The following is a 21,226-nucleotide window of genomic DNA, read 5'->3' on the forward strand; positions in this document are numbered from 1 at the left end:
CACCTTGACCGCTACCGCCGTACCTGCCAATGGAAGAACCTCCACCATCCCATAAACTCTTACACAAGCCTCCAAAACCAGACAAACAGTGATCCGAGAAGTAAACTGATAGACCCCTTGGCCACCAAACACCACCATCGTCCATTGAGCGACGACCCTCGTCTGTATAGATGTCGAGATCGCCATCAACCTTGTCCATCATAGACGAAATATTCCTATCCCCATCGCTTCCAAGAATGAAGCAATCCGACACCAAACTGTTATCATGAGGAATAAGAACCTGAGACGATGCCGGAATCATCACCCGCCCAACAACCACGACGGCCAAAGCAATGAACAGCCAAAGGCCCAGAGATAGGGAAAAACGTCGACGAACCCCGCCGCCGCTACCCTCACGCCAACCAGGAAAAAGGGACCAGAGCCCCGTCCACCCAGTCGCAGATACACCACCATCCATAGTGATGAGATTTTGTCGAAAACGGCAGCCTTCGAGTAAACCCTAGCAAAGCTAGGTCAGTGGGAGGAATTATTGTAATAGGCTTCCTAATTAGCTAACTTATGATTCAGTCCCTGTTACTTGATTAACGTATAAGGTTCAAGATTAAATGTATGATCCCGTGTCTTTTACCAAGCTAAGCACGCATGATATTTTATTAATCAAGCATTAAGAGACCAATGTGCTCCCTACATCTGAATATTAATTCGAGGAAAAAATTGTATAATACCAGCATCAATCCCAAATGTGAACAAACTCCGTTTGTATGTTTTTGTTCTCGATATACATAGTTCATTGTCAAATTCTTTAATTGGCTTTCCAACAACAATTTAAGACATTTAATTGCTACCATCACTTCAAGTTAAAACTTAATTCGGAATTGGTTTACCTATGAGAAACATGATCGAGTATTTCAGTATGGGAAGACATTCAGAACACCAACGTGCACTTATATCAACATAAATATTTTTTGTTATTAAAAGAAAAAAAGTTAACCATAACTATCAATGGTTGAGATTACCTAATAGGTATTAGGTCACTTGCACTGCCGATGCATAGAAGAATTTTCGTTTCATACAGTATTCAATAATTTAGATTTTAGAATTATTTGTATCATAAATACTGAAATAAAAATATTAATTTAAGAACACGAAGATGTATATTTAGACGTAACGACATTTTTGATGAAAGATGACAACTCTTTTATTAATGAGCAGAATCACACAATTCTGAAAATTAAAAGTAAAAAATCTACATGAGTTTATTTAATGGAGATCGATGTACCCTATCCAAACGAAATCTTTCTTGCTCATTTCTTGTTCATGGATGGGATATAATTTGTAAATTCCACTTTATTGTCGGTGACTCGGTGTATTATAATTGATCAAAAAATTAATAAAATAAATTCCGCCTATGAGCCTAGTCGCAATTTATTTTTTTCTTTCGCAAGACGAAGATGGGCGCTATAGTAATTCTACAGGCCGTGAATGATAGGGGGATCGGATAATCGGACACACGTCCTCGAAAAGGTGGGTCCACGTTTCCCATTACGTCACCAATTCGTACCCCTATCATTTTCGGGTTTGTCTAGGATGTCCAATCAACTGCCATTTATGATTATCTCAGCCAATCAAATATCAACGCGTGGCACATAAATATCCAAAATCCCAATCCTCATCCACAAAAAAAAAAAAAAAAAAAAATCACACCGTGTTCCTGGCAGCACCAGATTATATTCCCCAGATGAAAGTACCAATTTGAACAGTGCACGCATCCCAACACGCAGTTTCTGTTTTCCCCAAAAAGTACCGAATCAGAAACCCCACCTTGGCCCCTTTACCGTTTCAGAGGTTTTTTTCTTAACCACTTTCACGGAAGGGCATTCTCGTCATTTTTATGACCGGCTCCGTTGCCAGCTCGGCCAGAGAGACAGAGTAACCAAAACCCAGCAAAGGCTGAGACCACAGAAACCGGATTTGGGGAGTGTAACGGCGTTAAAGCAGTTTTAACGGCCATCTCTCTCTCTCTCTCCCATTTTTGTAGGAGTCTGTCTGTTTTAGTTGTTTCTCTCCGTTTGTCCAGAAATCCAAAAAAGAAAGAGCACCAATCTCTCTCTCTCTCTATCTTTCTCTCTCCATAGTCCATACTCCTTTTTCTCTCTCTCCCTCTTTCTCTTTCTCTCTGGCGAGGAGGCCTCAGGCATCTCGCCGGAGAATTTCATAGATTCCGACGCCGGAAAACCCGAAGGAGAAAGAGGGATGCAGAGAGAAACAAACGTGAAACTTGTGGGAGGAGAAATTTAAAAATCCAAAAAAAAGGAAGGAAGGAAATGAAGGCATAAAAGAGAAGAAAATTATGGTTAACGTGCAATGCAGGGAAGAAAGGGGCATCAAAGAAGGCTTAAGAGGATCTTGCACGGCACAGATGCCTACATGATCCTTTCTCCAATCCAATCCCCTTGCCTTCTGCCGTAATTTATTCCATTTTTTTTTTTTATATCTCTTCTTCTTCCTATTGGTTTTGATTTAAATTCCTCCTCCTCCTCTCTTGAGTTTCCCCATCTCCTCCTCTCTCTCTCTCTCTCTCTAGTGGTGGTTGTTGTTCGTCTCTTCCGCAATAACTGCGATTTCCACGTCTGTGTTTTCGCCTCCTCTCTGATCGGTCAATTGCCGGAGCTCGGACGGTGATTTCGCACCTGCAAGTTCGTAAGGTAAGCTGGAATTGCCGGAATTGTTGCTCCGAAGTACGTAGTTCTCATTTTATTTCTGGTTTTTTGTTTGTTAATTTTCTCGTGATCTTGCTGATCTTCGTCGGAATTGTTCTCAGATTTGCCAATTCTGTGATTGTTTATGCATTGCTAGCATTTTTATGTTCCTTAATTTCTTCAAATCCATCATAATTGAGTTGCTTAATTTCGAGATCTTAAGCTCGTTCTATTGTAGAATTTTCCCCCTCTAATTCTAGCTAATATAATTTTCTTAAGCATTTAATTAGTAATTTTGGCGTGCATTTTTCTGTTTAATGCTGGAAGCACGAATTTAAATAGTCTACAGAGGTTTGGAAGCTGCCACTGAGATTGAGCTTTTTTTTTTTTTTTTTGGTATTATTCTGCAGTCAAAGTTTCGTCATGCCATCTGAAGTAATGGACATTAAGGGCCTGTCATCTTCTTCGTTCTTCTCCGAAGATTTCCCAAACGAGGTATCAATACATTTGCATCCTTCAGCTCTCAACTGCAGTTTAATGAATATATGTTTCTATTAGGAAGGCTGATGCTATTGCAGTGCATACATCATTGGGAATTTTAGTTCCCTCATTCATTTTGTATTTATAGTTCTAGTTGTATTTACTCCATGTTTTGAAAACTTTGGCAGAGGCAGGTTGGGTTTTGGAAGTCAGATAACATGCCAGATAAACACGGTCAGTACCGTTAATCTTTAACTGGTCTTACCGTTTTTGTCTTGTCAGTAAATAGCATGCCTTTCCAGTGTTACTTTTTAATACTTTATCGACTTGTTGTTAAACCATTGCTTTATAAGTAATTAATGACTAACTCGAAGAATACTATTGAACTAAGATTTCATTGCAATTAATCCACCTCTTTGAGAGAGTGCGAAACCAACTGAACAGTTGTTGTCTGCTCTTTCTATTTCGTATGCAGCCAAACCATTATCTTTCTATCACCATAAACTTGAATTGGCTCTACACTACAGTAAATAATTAATATAGGCTTTATTTCGAGTTTGTTCTGTAGCATACGTTTGGATAATTTTTTAGCAGGCTAGGTATCACTTAACATATCAAAGTTGTACCAAGTCAGTTTAAAATAGGCAGCAAACACTAGCAAAAATAAAACAGAGTCGTTTCTCAGCAGACACGGGCAAGAAGCTTGAGAAGTGCTAATAATTTCTAACTTCTTACAGTAAAGGTGTCTTGGTTAAGAAGTCTAGGCCATAGCCGAACATTAATTCTTTACCACCACCTGTAGTAAACTAGATCTATCTTGACTTTTTAGAAGTCAAACTTACCTTCCTAAAAAAAGATGTTGATATACCAAGTTGATAGGGATTCAAGTGTTGTGGTTGGTTTGTAATCGTCATCAAGAAAAGATTGAAATCTTGGGTAGGCAATAAGAATGATGACGAACAACCTGATGCTTATTCATATTATGATAGATAAGGAATGGTGAAATTAATGAGAGGATTATTGTAATAACAATTTCTAATGGGTTAATGAGTTATGGATCTGAGATGTTAAGGAAATTCCAACTGGGATTCCTGCTGTGCATAATATTAATTTCATGTCAACCGTTTGCCTTATCTGTAGACGTCTACTGCCATGAGTATAGTATCTGTATAAATTATAGAAATTAAAGCAGGCTGTCAAGCATAGGCATGACCGCTCAATTCTAAGTTCCACCTAAAGTAATGAAGATGTTGTAATAGTGGATATGTTAGTACATAGTCGTAAGTTTTGTTGGTATAGATTTCATCTGGTACAAAAAATTATAGAAAGTTAACTGAATAAGTTATGCCTTTTTATCATGGTAGTTAATATTGTTTGTATTAAGGAGTAACTGTTGATTCTAATGTTGTGAAACAGCCGGTGAGAAGTCACTTGCATCATCATCTCTTGAGAAGTGTCAGACGGTGAAATCTCTGGATCACCCTGATTTTTTCTTAATGCCAGAACAAAAGGTGAAACCCAGCTTCAATAGACAAGCAGTTGGGGCAGAGAGAGCCTTAAGTCATTCGTTGAATTTATCGAGAGCCGTGAGCCTTGACTCGGGAGTAATATCTAATGTAAATGTTGAGACAGCATCTTACTATGCGGAAGGTGGCAAAGTCAATATGATGGGAACGCAGTATGAGAGTAGCCTTTTCTCGAGTTCATTATCTGAGTTGTTTAGTAGGAAGTGTAAGTCTTCTGAATTCCCTCATCCCTTATTTGTAAATATGCTTGACCTTTGAGAGAAGTGACATTCAGTTCTTAAAGAACACATGTTCTAGAACACTATGTTCTAGGCTGCAGTTCTATACTAGGTTCAGTTGATTGCTTATTTCCCCTGTTATTTCATTTGAAAATGAACAACTTTCTGCAGTGAGACTATCGTCAAACAATGCACAATATGGACATTCTGTTGATAGTGTTGCCTCAAACTATGAGGAAGAGGAAATTTTTGAGTCCCTTGAAGAAATGGAGGCCCAAACCATCGGAAACCTTCTCCCTGATGACGATGAGTTGCTTTCTGGAGTTACCGATGGGCTCGAGTATAATGTTCCACTCACTGCTGGGGATGATATTGAGGAGTTGGATTTTTTTAGCAGTAGTGGAGGGATGGATTTGGGAGACGATGGTTTGTCAGCTGGACTAAACAATTCTGATTGTCCTGGAGGAGTTTCGAATGGTCTGCAATGCAGTGGTTCAGTAGCTGGAGAACACCCTAATGGTGAACACCCTTCTAGGACATTGTTTGTGAGAAATATAAATAGTAACATTGAAGACTCTGAGTTGAGAACCCTGTTTGAGGTGTGTGTTTTCTCTTGTATTTTAGGTGTTTTAATTTTTGGTTTAGATTCATTTCAATTATATGTTTATGACCATCCATCATTGACATTCTTGTAACTTGACTCAGCAATACGGAGACATTCGGACTCTTTATACAGCCTGCAAACACCGTGGGTTTGTTATGATATCATATTATGATATTAGAGCAGCCCGGAATGCGATGAAAGCACTCCAGAACAAACCATTGAGGCGCCGGAAGCTTGACATTCATTACTCGATTCCAAAGGTGAGTTTCCCGTGATGTTTACCCTCCGGATAGTACAGTATTGTTCTGTTACTGTAGTCACGATGGTTGTTTTCAGAATGTCATTTTATCATGACTGATTGTGCATGGACTATCTCTTGTCAGGACAATCCTTCTGAGAAAGATGTTAATCAGGGCACTCTTGTGGTATTTAACCTTGATTCTTCTGTTTCTAATGATGAACTTCGTGAGCTTTTTGGTGTCTATGGGGAAATCAAAGAGGTGAGCTTGTTTGCCAATTCTTATAATAGTGCATGTCAGAAGCATAGGCTCTGATATATTTTCATTCTTGATCCTGGTTTGCAGATCCGTGAAACACCAAATAGAAGTCATCACAAGTTTATCGAATTTTATGATGTTAGAGCTGCAGAATCTGCTCTTAATGCCATGAACAGGAGTGATATAGCCGGGAAGAGGATTAAGCTTGAGCCAAGTCGTCCTGGAGGTGCAAAAAGGAGGTATTGTCCTGGTCTCCTGGAAAAATGACTTGGTGTTCTTTGCTTGTACATTATATTCCAATGTTTCTTTTAGGTTTTCCCTGGATTGGCAATCAAATTATTTGAGGCACAAAACCCATTACACTTTATACACTTTTTATTTTTTTGGTGAAAAGTTCATTAGTCTAGATAGCAGTGCTGAGTATTATGTGCTCAACTGAGCTTTAGGTTAAATGCTGCTTTTGATATATTACTAATTTTCCTTCCTTGTATTTCTTTTTTCACTGCAGCTCGGGGCTACAGTTACCTCAAGAGTTAGAGCAGGATGATTGTGGCCTTTATTTTCAGCAGAGTAGTCCTCCTAGTAACTCTGTTACTGGTTTCTCTGGTAAAGTATTTGCCTTAAAAACCTCAAGCTCATTGAATCTAGTATAAAGCACACATTTTCTTCCTTTCATTATTTTGTCTCATAGAGTTGCTAACAGGTGCAATTACATCCTCTGGCACAGATAATGGAGCTATTATGACTGTACACTCTGCAGCTCCATCTTTTGAGAACATGTTTCATGGGATCTCATCTAGTGTACCCAACAGCCTATCTTCTATGATGAGAGTTGAATCAGCAGTCAGTCAGTCTGGCCATACTGAGTCCATTCATTCAGCAAGCCCGCTGAAATTTGACATCCACGGCTCACCAGCTTTTCATCCTCATTCACTTCCAGAGTATCATAATGGTTTAACTAATGGCATCAACTGCAATTCAACAGGCAGTGTATCTGCAAGTATCAATGTCAGACCACCAGACAACAGGCACTTTACCGGAGTCTCAAGTGGGCACTCACGTGAACTTAATGATAGTGGTTAGTACAAAGAATAACAAAAGTGTACAGTTCTTTGTTTTGCTTCAGCTTGATCTTTTTTTTTTCTTATATTGATTATCTGTTTTTGCCATCTTCAGCTTTTGGATCTATGGGTAACGTGAACTGCCCTATTCCTGGACATCATTATGCATGGAACAATTCCTTTCAGTCTCAGGCTCCAGGAATGATGTGGCCAAACTCACCATCATTTGTTAATGGAATTTCGGCAGCCCATCCCCCACAGCGGATGCATGGACTTCCTAGAGCACCATCTCATATGTTAAACCCAGCAATGCCCATAAATAAACATCATGTGGGTTCAGCACCAGGGGCTAACCCAATGTGGGACCGGAGACAAGCATATGCAGGGGAATCCCCCGAGTCATCTGGATTTCATCCAGGCTCTCTTGGGAATATGAGAATGCCAAATAACTCACCTCATTCGTTGGAATTTGTTTCTCATAACATGTTTCCTCATGTTAATGGAAATGGCATGGAACTGCCAATTCCCCACAAAAATGCAGGACTCCAGGCCCATCATCAGAGGTGCATGATGTATCCTGGAAGAAGTCAGATGGTTCCTGTTATGAATTCATTTGATCAACCTACTGAACGTCCGAGAAGTCGTAGAAATGAAGGCAGCTCTAATCAGGTTGACAACAAGAAACAGTATGAACTTGATATTGACCGCATTATGCGAGGGGATGACAACAGAACAACACTTATGATAAAGAATATTCCGAACAAGTAAGTGACTGCACTTCCATTCTTGGAGCTTGAAGAAGTTGCATTTTATATTATGTCACTAAATTTTCAGTAGTTAAAGTTAATTAATATTAGCTGTAACCAAAAAAAAAAGAAAGTTAATTAATATTAGCTTGATACAATTTAGGAGACATACAAAACCTTCAGAACTCTAAAATCTAGACATGCCTGATATCTTCCAGAAAAGGATAGGTGCATCTGTCAGTTGAAATGTAGCTTATTTTCTTACACAATGCCTACATTCGCCAATCAAATGAGTAGAAAATAGAATAATTATATATATGTGCTGAGAGGTCCTCTTATTTCTCTTCTCGGAATACTAAGTCCTGGATCAATGTGCTTTTCTCAACAGGTATACCTCAAAGATGCTTTTGGCTGCAATCGATGAGCGCCATCGTGGAACATATGATTTCATTTATCTGCCAATTGATTTTAAGGCAAGTACCTTCCCTGTTTGGGTTATTTCCTTTGACATTGTAAAGAATTGAACCTGCTTTTAGAATTCAATTTAAATATATAGCTGTATGATGAAACAAGGTCTTCATATGTATTGCAGAACAAATGCAATGTGGGGTATGCATTCATCAATATGACTGATCCGAGACAGATTGCTCCATTTTATCAGGTTTGTTTTGTGTAAGCCTTAAAGATTTTAAATGAGGTCTGGAAGTCAAAGCTAAAAGAAATGTCCAATTTTTGCAGTCATTCAATGGGAAGAAATGGGAGAAGTTTAATAGTGAGAAGGTGGCATCAATTGCTTATGCTCGAATTCAAGGCAAAGCTGCTCTGATTGCACATTTCCAGAACTCAAGCCTGATGAATGAGGATAAGCGATGCCGTCCCATTCTCTTCAATACTGATGGCCCCAATGCAGGTGATCAGGTATGAGAACTGTGACAGAACATGCACTTTAGATTCAAATTACAGCAAATGGTGCAACTTCAAGTTTACATATGTTTGGAAATAATAATAACAACAGAAACAGAATAACAGTTATTGCCGTTGAATAAAGATTGCATGCTGAGCTTTGTTGGTCTACAGGTGCCTTTCCCGATGGGTGTTAATGTTCGTACGAGAACTGGAAAGTCTCGAACAACCACCCAGGAGGAGAGCCATGGAGGGAGCCCACCGAACTCAGGAGATGGGGAACATTCTTGTAATGGAGGATCATCTGCAGGTTCTAAGGACTCGGACTAAGAAACCCGCTTTTTTTTTTTGGGGTTACTAACCTTATAGGACTGAAAATCTAATTTGCTTCCACCCTGAATCATGGCGAAATATGCATGGGTGGCTAAAGAGGGGCCAATGAAAGTATCTATCCGAGTTTCTTACCAGCCTGCTTAAATTTAGAGGACTGCTTAGCCAATACTAAGCAATTTTCTTTACTATTTTTGTGTTTAATTCCGAAGCAGTTTAGGATAAAAACAAAAAAAACGAGAAAAGAAGTATAGGAGCATCTGAAGAGCTTCAAAAATTTTGGATGGACTTAAGAGTTAAGAGTATTACTTTTTAAGAGGAAACAAGAAATATCTATGTATAGGAGTTACTGTGCAGAGAAGAGATTGTCTGTTGTGGATTGATGACGAGGCCCACAACTGCTCTATCTTTTTTCCCCCAACCCTGCAAATTTTTTTTTTCGGGTGGTTATCTGTAATTTAAATTTAGTTCCTGGGGCTTGGAACCCATCTGTAACTATTAAGGTGTAAGAGTGAAAATTTTTGAAATGTCATTGTAACTTGTATCAGATGTATATTGGTTATTAATAAATATTTTTTGGATTTATAATTATGAGAGGTGCTTATTATATTTCTTGTGAATGCTTACCTTCTTTGCATTTTGTGGTTAGAGAAGATAGAAAGCTAATGCAGAAAATTGAAGAGGCAACTTTTGCATATAAACATTACCTCGAAAGCTAAGACTACATATGGCACACCAGTAGCTATTAAGAACTCTTCTAGAGCTTAGGCATTCATGGAATTATTATCATGTCCAAATGAACCGGGTGTCTCCAACACTAGTTGTCGATCTTGATCTTCGTCAGTCTTTTCAGCTTGAGTTTTGCTGATTTCGGTGGAGGGGTAAGGTTCTACTTCACTGCAGATGATGCAGAGAATTATAGAACCGACTGAAGCAGCTAAAGGAGGAGCATGGCCAAAAGAGGCAGGTTGATACACTCAAAAGGAAGGCTCGGAAAGTCGAGCATATCCTTGCAAACTTCTCAAGGAAAGTCTCTCCAAAAATGGCTGTTCAAAATCTGATTGTCTTGCACTCGTCCTAGTTGATAGTTCAGGATACATAACCTGAAACAAAAACCACTAAAAAATGAGAAAGATAAAACGCATTCATATCTAAACACGACATTAAGGTTTGGTAAACATACAGTAGTGGCATTTTATAGCAATAGAATCAAGGATTTCGAGTCCTGACCTGACTGGAGGAGATGGAATCCCATCATTGAGAACCCCAACCAAACAGGCCATCCCTCAATGTCAGAGAGAGAGAGTGACAAGAAGAACTGAAGAAGTTTATGATAAAGAGCGAAGAAGAAATGTGAATGTGGCTAGGTTAGCTTGTTCTATCATTATATACAGGGTGTAGAGCAATTGGGGTTGAGGTAGGAAAGGGTTATTAATGGAGATCACCAACTTATCAGATTTAAGACAGATTGTATAATGAAGACTTGTTGCAGATTTTGCAGGGTGGATGAAGCAAATGGACCAACAATGCAAACAATATAAACACAAAGCCCATTTAAGGTCATTGACTCAAACCCAATACTAGGCAATTTCTTGGTCTCCACTGAAAACTCTAATCGCTCTGTAGGCGAAATATTACTTTAATGCAACTTTCTTCGCGCGCAGTCTCAAGAAATGTTTAGTTACAGATACTAGTAAAACTTGTTTCTCTTCTTTGATATGTAATCTACTGCAAATATTCTATCCAGAGTCTCCAATATAATTGAAGATAGCATGGATGTTGCAGCTTATTGTTTCCTGCTCCAGAGTTCGGTTAATGGATTTTCTTTTTGCTGCATTTTGTATGTGAGCATATTCTAACAGGCAATGCATCCACCAAAAAGGAAAAAGAGAGGAAAAAAATTCTGCAAAATACCATCAGAATGTACCAAATGTAAGGCCTTGAATTCCCTTGAAAAGATGAGGACATAAAGTCGACATTCAAGCACATCCATTACAGAAGAAATAGTTCATTTCAAATTGCAATTTCTTATGGACGATGACCTGCTCATTTACACTTGAAGCATTCCTGAATTGATAGTTCTAACCGTTCTGTTTTTTTTTTTTCAGGCAATATTGTGCTAGGGCTACACACAACAGATTACAAATACTTTGAACACTTCAGAACAGAGTTGCATCCTCCAAATGAAAGAGAGCTTTGGCCTTCATCGTCTCAATCACCAACCCAGACATTCACAATTGCCTGCAAGTAATACATAAACAAAATCTCTAATGAACATCATATAAACATATATTGACATATCATAACACTTAAGAAAACGATTGCGAGCCTATCACCAATCACAAGTGGAGGGTGCTGCCATCATTCACATTCGATCTTTTTTTAACATATTCTGAGAAAACGATTTCATGTTTGACAACATCATTATAAAGGCAACCCTTTACAACATGATGGCATAGTGTAATGTGATTGGCAAGAAACAGTCAACAGAAAAGGAAAGCAAACATTAATGAACACTAAAGCAGTTGGCATCCTGGTAGGTAAGCTATAACAATGCCAGGTTTGGGAACCTATAGCATAGAAATTAATGGCACAAGAACGTGTCAGAGCAACCAACTTACAGGAACAGGTGAGAGCATCACTTCGGGTAGAGAATATCGTAGTGACCTGGGCGATATAGCAAGGTAATAAAAGGACTAACTTTCTCAGAGCTATCGCTTGCATTTGGCAGATCATTGCCAGCAGGAACGAAATCGTGATGATTCACGCTAACACCACCAGTATCACATGAGCTGCGGTCAAGGTACACAACACGGATTGGCACACCCAGTGCATCTGACAGGGCAGTGATGTGCACGTGGTCACTTTCTTCACCCATTGGTTCCACTGATGACTTGCAAAACTATATTAAGACAAACCATGGGAGAGAGTCAGAGAGATAATTGCTTCTCAGATCCACAGCTCTGAAGAAATGACTTGCAGCCACACAGGATTTAATTCAGAGAAAAACAAAAATAGCAAAACGCACATGGACTGAAGATCCATCACTTTATTGAAAAGATAAGAGTAAGATGACACTGAATGTGAGCCAATCATCTTAATTATGAAGCTATTTTGCACAATATTTCAAATAAAGGGTTCCTGAGTAGTTTTTAAAATCTTTCAATATTTCAAACTAGTCGGTCTAACTTGCAGCTACTAAATCATGCAATAAAGGTTCCTGAGTAGGCTTTATTGAACCTACCTGCTCTACGGTTGCATTGGTTAATCCCAATATAAAAGGTTCAAAAAACTCTGAGCGCTTCCTTATTTCACCAGAGGTAACAAATCTGAAAAACATCACAACTAACAAAACCTAATGTGTCAAGTAACAGAGGGAAGAAAAACAGCACATGAAGAACTTTATGTCAATTAAAGTCACTCACCATAGTCGGATACTGACTGATCACGGCTCCGAAGTATGAGCTCATCATGACTGTGAAAAATAATAAAATCATGTTCACTGTAGTTAGGCATACAACTCAAAAGTAGGATATAATTTCAATTTTGAACTGTCAATAAAAAGAAAAGGTAAAGGAACCATCAGTACCTAATGGATTCTTCATTTCCTTGAAGAACACTATCCAGTTGCTCAAGAAATAGCTGAAACATTTTCCACATGGAAAAAAGATTCATATGACCTTGTCTTCATATAAAATAAAAGGGATTAAATATTCAAAACTCTTATTTAAGCAGGGAAAAACGTTATGGGGAACAAATACTTTCTGTATGTGAACCACAGCTTTAATATGTCCATATATAGCTTTCCCTAGACCCATGGTTGTATCGTCTGACGTATTTATAAAACGACCACCAACTCTAGGTAAGACAGGTTCCATTTACCTCAGTGCATGCATTGCTTTAGTAGTTTTTAGTCGATGCAAGCGAACATCGAATGACAACCATGATCCTATGAACTATTTTTTTTTTCCCTCACTTAATGTATTAATCAGCAATGACATACTCACATAATGTCTTAGCATATATCAACAGTATTTGGTCTGAAACAGCTATGGAAAATGGATGAAGAAAAAGAAAAATGTGCTTTGCAGTTCATATGCCAGAAATACATGATGCAGATCTATCAATATGATGTTCACATAGGAAACATATTTCATCTACTGTCAACCTGTGCTCATATGAAAGCTGACTAGCATGGAGAGTCAGTGGCTTTACTCAACACCAGAATTGCATCTAAAAGATTAACAATTGAAATAAAGGTACCAAGTATTTAGAGTGTATGAGTGAAGATAATTACCGAAAAGAAGTCCTCAAAGGTAAAGTCTGCATAACCCAAGCTCTGAAGTGTTTTTCTACATTGTTCAACATTAGCCTTGATACGATCAACTTCACTTACATCTTGTGATTCCAAAATATGCTCCTACGTATAGAGGTCCCAAACTTGTTTTAGCAGCTAGAATAGGTACTTGCATCCAACAGGAAGCTTAAAAGGCAGACTTCCCATTATGCAAAAACCACAATTGTTCCAAAGAGTATATACAACAGCATACCAGGTATGAAAACATAAAGCTTCGGAAGAAGCAGTTGCCGTCGCCCCGGGTTCTCCTAATGGCAGCATATTGTTCTCCAAGAACCTGCATGGGCATTAAAATTTTGTTCCTTAAGAATCATCTCATATTAAAATCAATGAAACAAACACTAGAGAACACACACAGAGCACAAAGATAACCTTTATTTTCTCCAACAAAATAGCGCTGCCTGATTGATACTCAGCTGCCAGGGAGGTGAGTGGTTCCTGTTCATTCAATCACAAACTTCATTGCGTGATGCAAGAATTTGAAAAAAGTCAGTGGCTGAATCTAGAGTTAAGAGTGTTGCCTTGTCCCCCAGGAAGGGAATTTTCTCGGCCTCCTCGGCGCGAATGGCAGAGTGCTGCTGCATGATATCCTGGTCCCCAAAGCTTGCCCACTCATCAAAGTCAGGTGTTGCAACCGAGGGGGCCGGCCCAGACTCCACTTCCCCATCCACTTGCACTTGAAGCCCTTCCTGATTCTGCATTGTCTACTCCCACAAACAACAACAACAACAACCCCAATTCAAACCCTAATTCCTCCATCACTTGTCTATTTCTTTAACGCATATAAACTCCAATTTTAACACAAAACCCAAGAATCTAACCGCCCAAAAAGCAAAGCAGCGTAATTTTCCTCTAGCATTATGAAAAAGATTGAGTCTTTAATCCATTGATTCATATAAAGAAAGAAACTTGATTACTATTATCTACTGGCAAACTCCTCAGCCCCATTGAAATTTAGGTTAAAAGGGATGGGATGAAATTGGGGTCTGCATACCTGGGGAGAAAACGGCGTCGTCTGCACTGGGCGTTGGGATCGAATTGGAAAAATGGGTCTCTCTCTGGGTCTTTTGCGATGAAGACTTTGGAAGGTCCCGCGGTGCGCAGTCACTTTTGGATGTCAGCTTTGTACTTACACTTGTTCAGTAATTTCACTTTTTACCTTTTTCATCTAATTTTACTGTACGGATTCATGGTTATTGCATGCTTTTACCGTGCAAGCGTGCAGCTTTTTTGTCTCTTTCTGTGAATTTGCCCTCCAATAATATGCTTCGGCCACATGTCATCATTAGTAATGTTTTAAACATTTCATCCTACAATTTTTTTTTTTTTTTGAGAAATGAATGTGAAAATTTATTCACATGAGATACAATAATGTACCGAATTGTTATGACAAATTGAAAAATCTAATATGAAAGTCAAAAAACAAAAACGCATTCACTACTAACGCTGCCACTCATTTAAAACTTTGTTAAGATAAAACTCAATTTGACAAAACTCTAAACCGAAGAAAAATATCACTTACTAACCGTAACAAAGTTCACAAGCCGCAAATAACACGACCAAAGCGAACCCTGGAGCAAAAGATAGTCCTCTTCTTGATATGTAGTCCTCAAGTGGAAGCCATAAGCCGCATGTCCATTTGAATGAAATCACCTGTCAGGACCATGCATGTTCCACGAAATGCAAGCTCCCAAAAAGTATAGCTCTCCTCATGTTTGTATCTAAAACCTGACAGCGTCTCAGTGAATAACAACATCACCGAGAAATTAACAATTGGAAGAACCGTCACCTATCCGATGGTATGCCATTATTAGAGTGTAGATATAGAGTTTAGCTTTTAGGTTTTGGAACGGAGCCTCAAAATTGAAACTTAAGTTTTAGTGACTCAAATTCTTAGGTTTCGACGTCTTTGACATGACTTCAAATGATACATAAGCTTCAATGCTTCTCGTTACTTATGATTCAACGAATGTTTTTCTCTCATCTATAATTATTTTTATATAAGCCATAAGTTGAACCACAGCTCTATCCAATACACCAATAAAAGAAGAAGAAAAAAAAAAGGGAAATGATGGAAAATGTCACATTAGAGTGTGAAATGATAAAAAAGTCACTTAGTTTTCCACTTGATAAAAAGGTCCATAATGAATTGTTAGTAATATTAATTTAGTCCTTATGAATAATAAGATGATGTTAAAAAATGTCAGTTTTTCAATTTTTTGATTCCGATTCTGGCCCTGAAAGCAATCCACGTTTATAACTTTATATTCAAAATCCCAAAGCTCAAATTTTCTCTCTCTTTTATCAGAAATTCCAAAACCTAAAAGCTTGATTCGATTTTGATCGGAGTTTCTCTCTCCGATTTGATTCAGATTTCAATTGGTTCAGATCGAAGGTGCTGCAGCTTATGTTCATCGACGACTACGTCTCCTCCAGCCAAATTGATTAACCACCGTTGTCGGCGCCAGCTTCCGATTGTGCTTGGTCCAATGACCTCCTGTGGCTTTTTTGTTTTTGGTTTCGTTATGGTTTTCACCAGCTCCGGCGACTCACTGATGGTGTGTCTAGACTGCGGCAGTGGCTTCATCGAGGAGATCGGCAACCCGACCCGCTCTGCCCACGTGGATTCGTGCCGCAGGGGGAGTTCTGTTGCTGCGATGTACATGATCGAAGCCAACAACCGTTCCGGTTTTAATCATGATCTCTGACGGGAGCTTGGAGCTGATTGCCAAGCCTTTCAAGAATTTCAAGCTCCTTGTGCTTTCGTCCTGTGAGGGATTCAGTACCGATGGCCTTGCCTCCATTGCGGCTAATTGCAGGTTCATCTCTCTGTTGTTATGGCTATCTATTGCACTGTGTTTGCTGATGTTCATCGCTCTCTCTCTCTCTCTCTGAATGTGATTGCGGCTGATTTGATTGGAGCTGGTTTGTGCTGATTTAGTTGCTAGGGTTTTGGGATTTAACTATTGATGTTTTACATTTGTAGAATTCAAAAGGTACTTTGACATGCTTGATTTGTAGAGAAAGTTATTGCTCAACATTATTGGAACACCATCATATTTCAACAGTACCTGGAAAGAAGAGATTCAATTACAAACCACTTTGTTATATAACAATTCTGTGTTTCTTTTCTTTCTATACAGTTATGTTGTTTGTTGTAAAATTGACACCGGATAGTGCATTTCTCATTTGTTTTACTAAAGGTCAAGATGATAATGTTGAAAGTAGTTGCTCGAACTATTGGGCTTCATCGCTTGTTCTGTTGAATTTCTATCCTTATTTTATCAACTACATTACAGTATGTTATCTGACCTATTCAATGAATGTCTTTTTCTCTTGATAATCAAAATGTTGTCACTGCATGAATTACTCGCTGCAGCAGTCCGGGCCTGTCATGAATCATGATATGGTCAGTTAGCTACTCCTATATTTGATTGGACCTCAGTAGAAGTTCATTTTTTTTCCTGTCCCTCCATTAACTGAAGTCCCACTTCTATTGGAAATGAAGCATTATTCAAATTACTAGTTTGACAGTCGACTCAATTTAATTTGAGCATTTGCTTATGAGCAGGTTTGTCCTAATGTTGTTGAACCACTTTTCAAACAAATGGTGAACAAATTTATAGATGATCATGCACAACCAGAGGTGTTACTCCATAAGTGTTATCTTCTTTTCTTTTATTTTCCCCTTCGCCAGTCCCCTGTCTATATATCTGATCACTTTCTTTTCACAGGCCATAGCTGTTGGACTGAATACAACAAGGGAAATTTGTTTACAAATGCTTTTGATAACGACCTATTTATATTAATTTGGTTCTGGTATTTTCTGTATTTCAGTCAAGGTTGCCAATCTAATGTTATTAATCATGTATAATTTTGTTTCCTGCAACTAGTTGAGGACATGAGATTTGCTGCAAGATCTTGCATTATATAAGAAATCACATGCAAAAGCAGTGTCAGTAGCAGCCCAGTACCAATTTGTGAAAACACTACTAGTCAAGCCAATTATGTAGGATTAAATAGTTTTATCAGTTATGAATTATCAATGATATGAAGTTTCCTAATTGAACACCATAAATCTATACATGGGTGACATAACTTGTTCTGAAAAGTGGGCTTTAAGATGGTACTAAGCCTTGGGGAATCATTGTTCCTTTTTTTGTTGTTTGGGTTTTTAAGTTAGTAGCCATGGTCAGACATGGTTTGCATTTTGGAAATTGGTACAGTAACAATCTATCATAGAAAACATATACACCAATTAAGCTCTTCTTTTCTTTTAGTTTTATATATAGACTACTGATAACGTCATAGTTACATGTTGATGATGTTGGCTTTTCTGCGTGGCTTGTTGGTTTGGTTCTTGCTGCTTGCAGCTCTTTAATAAAGTTTTAATTCAACCAAAAATAGTTTGATGATGATTGTGTTCTTAAAAACTGGTCCTCATCATATCATCTTCATTAATTCATGAACCCGATCGAGGATGAATGGCATTTTCCAGGATAAGGAAAACAAGGGTAGCTGCAAAATCTTGGCCAGAAATAACAAGCAGGTGTGTTTTGTCTATGGATGCTTATCTAAATGCTATTAAGATTGAGAAAATGTACGAATTTGATGATGGAAATTTAACAGCTTATTACTAGTTTCGTGTGCTCAATTTTCAAACTCTTATTATTGTGGATGATGTTGCTCATTTCTATTTCCTTATGTTTGTAGATTAGAGGGCATGCATATCAGCTTAATCCTAATGCCCCTAAAGAAAGAGTTGATAAGAGAGTACTATGAGCAAAAATTTGGGCAGGAGTGCAGCTTCTTTTCTTTATATTGTAGTCCACTTCGAACATGAATCAGATTATCTGCTTAGTTGAAAGTAAGATAAAATCCCAGATGCTTTTTATATACCTGTCTTATAACTTTTGTCTTCATAGCTTTCACCACCGTTTCTTCTACTGTGCTTATATTGCTTATATTGGTATCACTTAAAATCTTCGATAAGCCTTGTTACCCACTTTGGACCTTGATCGACTCATTGTGGCAGGTTCTTGGCCCAGAAATGTTGAAAATGTACTTGGATACAATGTTGAGAGTAGTAGTGGTAGTTAAAATGTACGAAATCTCAATCAGTCTGAATTTGAAGCAGCTCTGATTTCTGGATGTTAATTTAGAAGCTACTGGAGTGGCACTTAGGACATCGGTTTTGCAGTGTGTTGGTTTCACTAGCTGTAACTTTCCTTGCATAGTTATAAGCAAAGATATCTAGATCAAAGAGTTTGTTTGATGAGGCCAAAACATTTTTCATGCACTTTTTTACTGTGCTGTTCATGTATACGCTTTATATGCATCTGCTTTTTCTAATACAATTCTGATTTTGTGTTTTTAGCTCCTACTCCAGCATATGCAGATTGTCTTGAATTTGCCACAAGCTCTTCGGAAAATGCATGAGATTAAATATCACACCTGTGCATGCATTTGTATTTGAACAAAGCCATAGCAAAAATTGGTTACGGGAAAAGGATAGGTCTCTTGTCTAGTTATAGGCTAAAATCAGTAGATTTTTTTATTTTATCTCATCATGTATATATTTGTATCAGGAGTGGTGTATCCAATTTGTCCATCACTATAATCTAGACCAGTTTATGCTTGAATAAATTGATAGAAACTTGCATTCATTTACTTCATAGCTGTAAAAAAAGACCAATTACACTGTTAAACATTACATGTCACTGACCATGTCACTAACCAGGTAACTGTCAGTAGCCAAGTCACTGTTGATTGTCACTAACTAAGTAACTGACCATGTCACTAACCAAGTAACTGTCAGTAGCCAAGTCACAAGTTAATAGCCAAGTCACTGTTAATCACATGTCACTAACTAAGTAACTGTCTAACCAAGTAACTGTCAATAGCCAAGTCACAAGTTAATAGTCAAGTCACTGTTAATCACATGTCACTAACTAAGTAACTGACCATGTCACTAACCAAGTAACTGTCAGTAGCCAAGTCACTATTAATCACATGTCACTAACTAAGTAACTGATCATGTCACTAACCAAGTAACTGTCAGTAGCCAAGTCACAAGTTAATAGCCAAGTCACTGTTAATCACATGTCACTAACTAAGTAACTGACCATGTCACTAACTAAGTAACTGATCATGTCACTAACCAAGTAACTGTCAGTAGCCAAGTCACAAGTTAATAGCCAAGTCACTGTTAATCACATGTCACTAACTAAGTAATTGACCATGTCACTAACCAAGTAACTGTCAGTAGCCAAGTCACTATTAATCACATGTCACTAACTAAGTAACTAATCATGTTACTAACCAAGTAACTGTCAGTAGCTAAATCACAAGTTAATAACCAAGTCACTGTTAATCACATGTCACTAACTAAGTAACTGACCATGTCACTTGTCCAGGGATTGACAGTGACTTGAGGTTAAATGACTTCACTGGCCAATCACATTCAAAAGTCCAAAAATAACAAAAGAAAATCTTCATTTTAACTACATGCAAAGCTTGCCAATCAGGATAGATGCTTTCAAAAAGAAATTAAGGTAAATGAAAACTCATGTTGTACGAGGTTGGCCAAAGTCCAAAGAGCATACATATAGATTTAAATGAATCTCCAAGCTAACCATCTACTTATATAGATATATAAGTATACAGGCTATTGGGTGCTAGCAAGGCAACCAAAAAACAAAAAAAAACTGAGAGGTATAAACAGACGACATTGGCAGTTGGCCAATAAGAGAATAGTCTTGATTTTGTTGAAGCCGCAACTTCTTTCTTGGAGGCAAGTAGGGAGGGAGATCAATAGTTGGTATGCTCGATACCAATTCGACCAGAATGCATGCAAGACAAGCACAATCTTACCAGCCAGCCTTTTTGAATAGTCTCTTCAAACAGTGCAGAATCAACTGAAAAATAAGACAAGATCTTTGGTCAAGAATTCAATTTTCTAAATTATATTCAAAGACCATAAGTTAAATATGGACTGAAAAAGTAGCGAGCAGCCGTGATTAGGCTTCAATCATCTATAGACCAACTACAACAAGTTTCACATTCCATAGCGCAATTTCCCAATGATACTAATCATACTACTTGGGAACTTCATCTAATGGCAGCCTTGGGCTTATCAATGATTCAGTAACACCAAGTTCATCAATCATCCAAAGAAATCTAATCCTTCACTCAACCTTAACCCAACAGACCCTTATCTGTACCATAGTTCACATCTAATTCCTAAACCAAAGATGTATCAAACTCTCAGTCGAAAATTTCTCTATTCCTAAGAAGCAAATGTGTTATCTTATATCTCACAATATGAACCTAAAATTTACAGTACAAATAAATCACAGCACTCATAAAATAAACAAAGAAATTACCGTCCACATCCTCATCCATTCCATCAGCTTCTTCTTCAGAATGAAATCTCTTCAGTATGTCCATCATTTTCTGCTTCGTTTCGTCATTCGGCCCCAATTACCCTAGCTCCCCAACCACATTATCTCGCATAAACGACTCAGTGCATCGAATATTATGAGATTGCTCACCACAAAATCACCAAAATCATTAACCAAAATTTCACCAAAACAGAAAACAAGATATGAATCGGGAAGGAAAAGATATATAGAGGAGTTTTGTCACAACATATTGGTATCAAAGCATAGTTTCCCCCACAAAAATTCTGCAATACCTTCATCTCTAAATGACAGAAAACTGAAGTTTTGATATGGTTGGTCCCTTATTTAATGTATTTGTTGTATGATACATGTGTGTTTACTTTTTACTTTTTTGGTTTGGCT

General features: G+C 38.0%; 3 protein-coding genes across 20 annotated transcripts; 2 read left to right on the top strand and 1 right to left on the bottom strand.

The window, feature by feature from the left end:
- The first annotated feature begins 2,049 nt into the window (after positions 1–2,049).
- On the top strand, positions 2,050–9,655 carry LOC133708441 (protein MEI2-like 4). 2 transcript variants are annotated; one of them, XM_062133897.1, is made up of 15 exons: positions 2,050–2,705; positions 3,110–3,194; positions 3,368–3,413; positions 4,596–4,910; positions 5,095–5,522; positions 5,629–5,787; positions 5,911–6,027; positions 6,112–6,263; positions 6,533–6,630; positions 6,728–7,102; positions 7,201–7,849; positions 8,220–8,304; positions 8,424–8,492; positions 8,570–8,749; positions 8,909–9,655. In XM_062133897.1, exons 2-15 carry the CDS (start codon positions 3,123–3,125, stop codon positions 9,062–9,064), a joined length of 2,901 nt encoding a protein of 966 aa, XP_061989881.1. In that variant the 5' UTR covers positions 2,050–2,705; positions 3,110–3,122; the 3' UTR covers positions 9,065–9,655. The 2 variants fall into 2 exon arrangements, with proteins under 2 accessions (XP_061989881.1, XP_061989882.1); XM_062133898.1 differs by having other exon boundaries at positions 2,051–2,705; positions 6,752–7,102.
- A 1,331-nt stretch (positions 9,656–10,986) lies between these two features.
- LOC133709329 (OVARIAN TUMOR DOMAIN-containing deubiquitinating enzyme 1) lies at positions 10,987–14,550 on the bottom strand. The gene is made up of 10 exons (XM_062135037.1): positions 14,416–14,550; positions 13,943–14,125; positions 13,794–13,859; positions 13,615–13,698; positions 13,362–13,484; positions 12,654–12,706; positions 12,490–12,539; positions 12,309–12,409; positions 11,686–11,966; positions 10,987–11,305 (listed from the first exon to the last, which is right to left on the bottom strand). Exons 2-9 carry the CDS (start codon positions 14,120–14,122, stop codon positions 11,703–11,705), a joined length of 921 nt encoding a protein of 306 aa, XP_061991021.1. The 5' UTR covers positions 14,123–14,125; positions 14,416–14,550; the 3' UTR covers positions 10,987–11,305; positions 11,686–11,702.
- Positions 14,551–15,659: 1,109 nt separating this feature from the next.
- Positions 15,660–19,087, top strand: LOC133709707 (uncharacterized). Of its 17 annotated transcripts, XR_009846355.1 has the most exons (6): positions 15,663–16,240; positions 16,801–16,830; positions 16,993–17,067; positions 17,156–17,970; positions 18,135–18,288; positions 18,799–19,087. XR_009846355.1 is itself a non-coding variant. In XM_062135539.1 (4 exons), exons 1-4 carry the CDS (start codon positions 16,783–16,785, stop codon positions 18,895–18,897), a joined length of 273 nt encoding a protein of 90 aa, XP_061991523.1. In that variant the 5' UTR covers positions 15,660–16,782; the 3' UTR covers positions 18,898–19,087. The 17 variants fall into 17 exon arrangements, 3 of the variants coding, with proteins under 3 accessions (XP_061991523.1, XP_061991524.1, XP_061991522.1); XR_009846351.1 differs by having other exon boundaries at positions 15,662–16,830; XR_009846358.1 differs by lacking the exon at positions 16,801–16,830 and having other exon boundaries at positions 15,662–16,240; positions 17,920–17,970.
- The last annotated feature ends 2,139 nt before the right edge of the window (positions 19,088–21,226 follow it).

Source organism: Rosa rugosa, chromosome 5 (genome assembly GCF_958449725.1).
Source record: "Rosa rugosa chromosome 5, drRosRugo1.1, whole genome shotgun sequence".
Lineage (NCBI taxonomy): Eukaryota > Viridiplantae > Streptophyta > Magnoliopsida > Rosales > Rosaceae > Rosa > Rosa rugosa.

Excerpts from the sequence above, each read along its gene's own strand:
- LOC133708441 (XM_062133897.1), top strand. The coding sequence starts at position 3,123 with ATGCCATCTGAAGTAATGGACATTAAGGGCCTGTCATCTTCTTCGTTC. Across the intron at positions 3,195-3,367 it reads CCGAAGATTTCCCAAACGAG|AGGCAGGTTGGGTTTTGGAA; the intron begins GTATCAATACAT and ends AAACTTTGGCAG. Across the intron at positions 6,264-6,532 it reads CCTGGAGGTGCAAAAAGGAG|CTCGGGGCTACAGTTACCTC; the intron begins GTATTGTCCTGG and ends TTTTCACTGCAG.
- LOC133709329 (XM_062135037.1), bottom strand. The coding sequence starts at position 14,122 with ATGCAGAATCAGGAAGGGCTTCAAGTGCAAGTGGATGGGGAAGTGGAG. Across the intron at positions 13,860-13,942 it reads TTCCCTTCCTGGGGGACAAG|GAACCACTCACCTCCCTGGC; the intron begins GCAACACTCTTA and ends TTGAATGAACAG. Across the intron at positions 13,485-13,614 it reads GCTTTATGTTTTCATACCTG|GAGCATATTTTGGAATCACA; the intron begins GTATGCTGTTGT and ends CTCTATACGTAG.
- LOC133709707 (XM_062135538.1), top strand. The coding sequence starts at position 16,119 with ATGATCTCTGACGGGAGCTTGGAGCTGATTGCCAAGCCTTTCAAGAAT. Across the intron at positions 16,241-17,919 it reads TCCATTGCGGCTAATTGCAG|GATAAGGAAAACAAGGGTAG; the intron begins GTTCATCTCTCT and ends GGCATTTTCCAG. Across the intron at positions 17,971-18,134 it reads TGGCCAGAAATAACAAGCAG|ATTAGAGGGCATGCATATCA; the intron begins GTGTGTTTTGTC and ends TTATGTTTGTAG.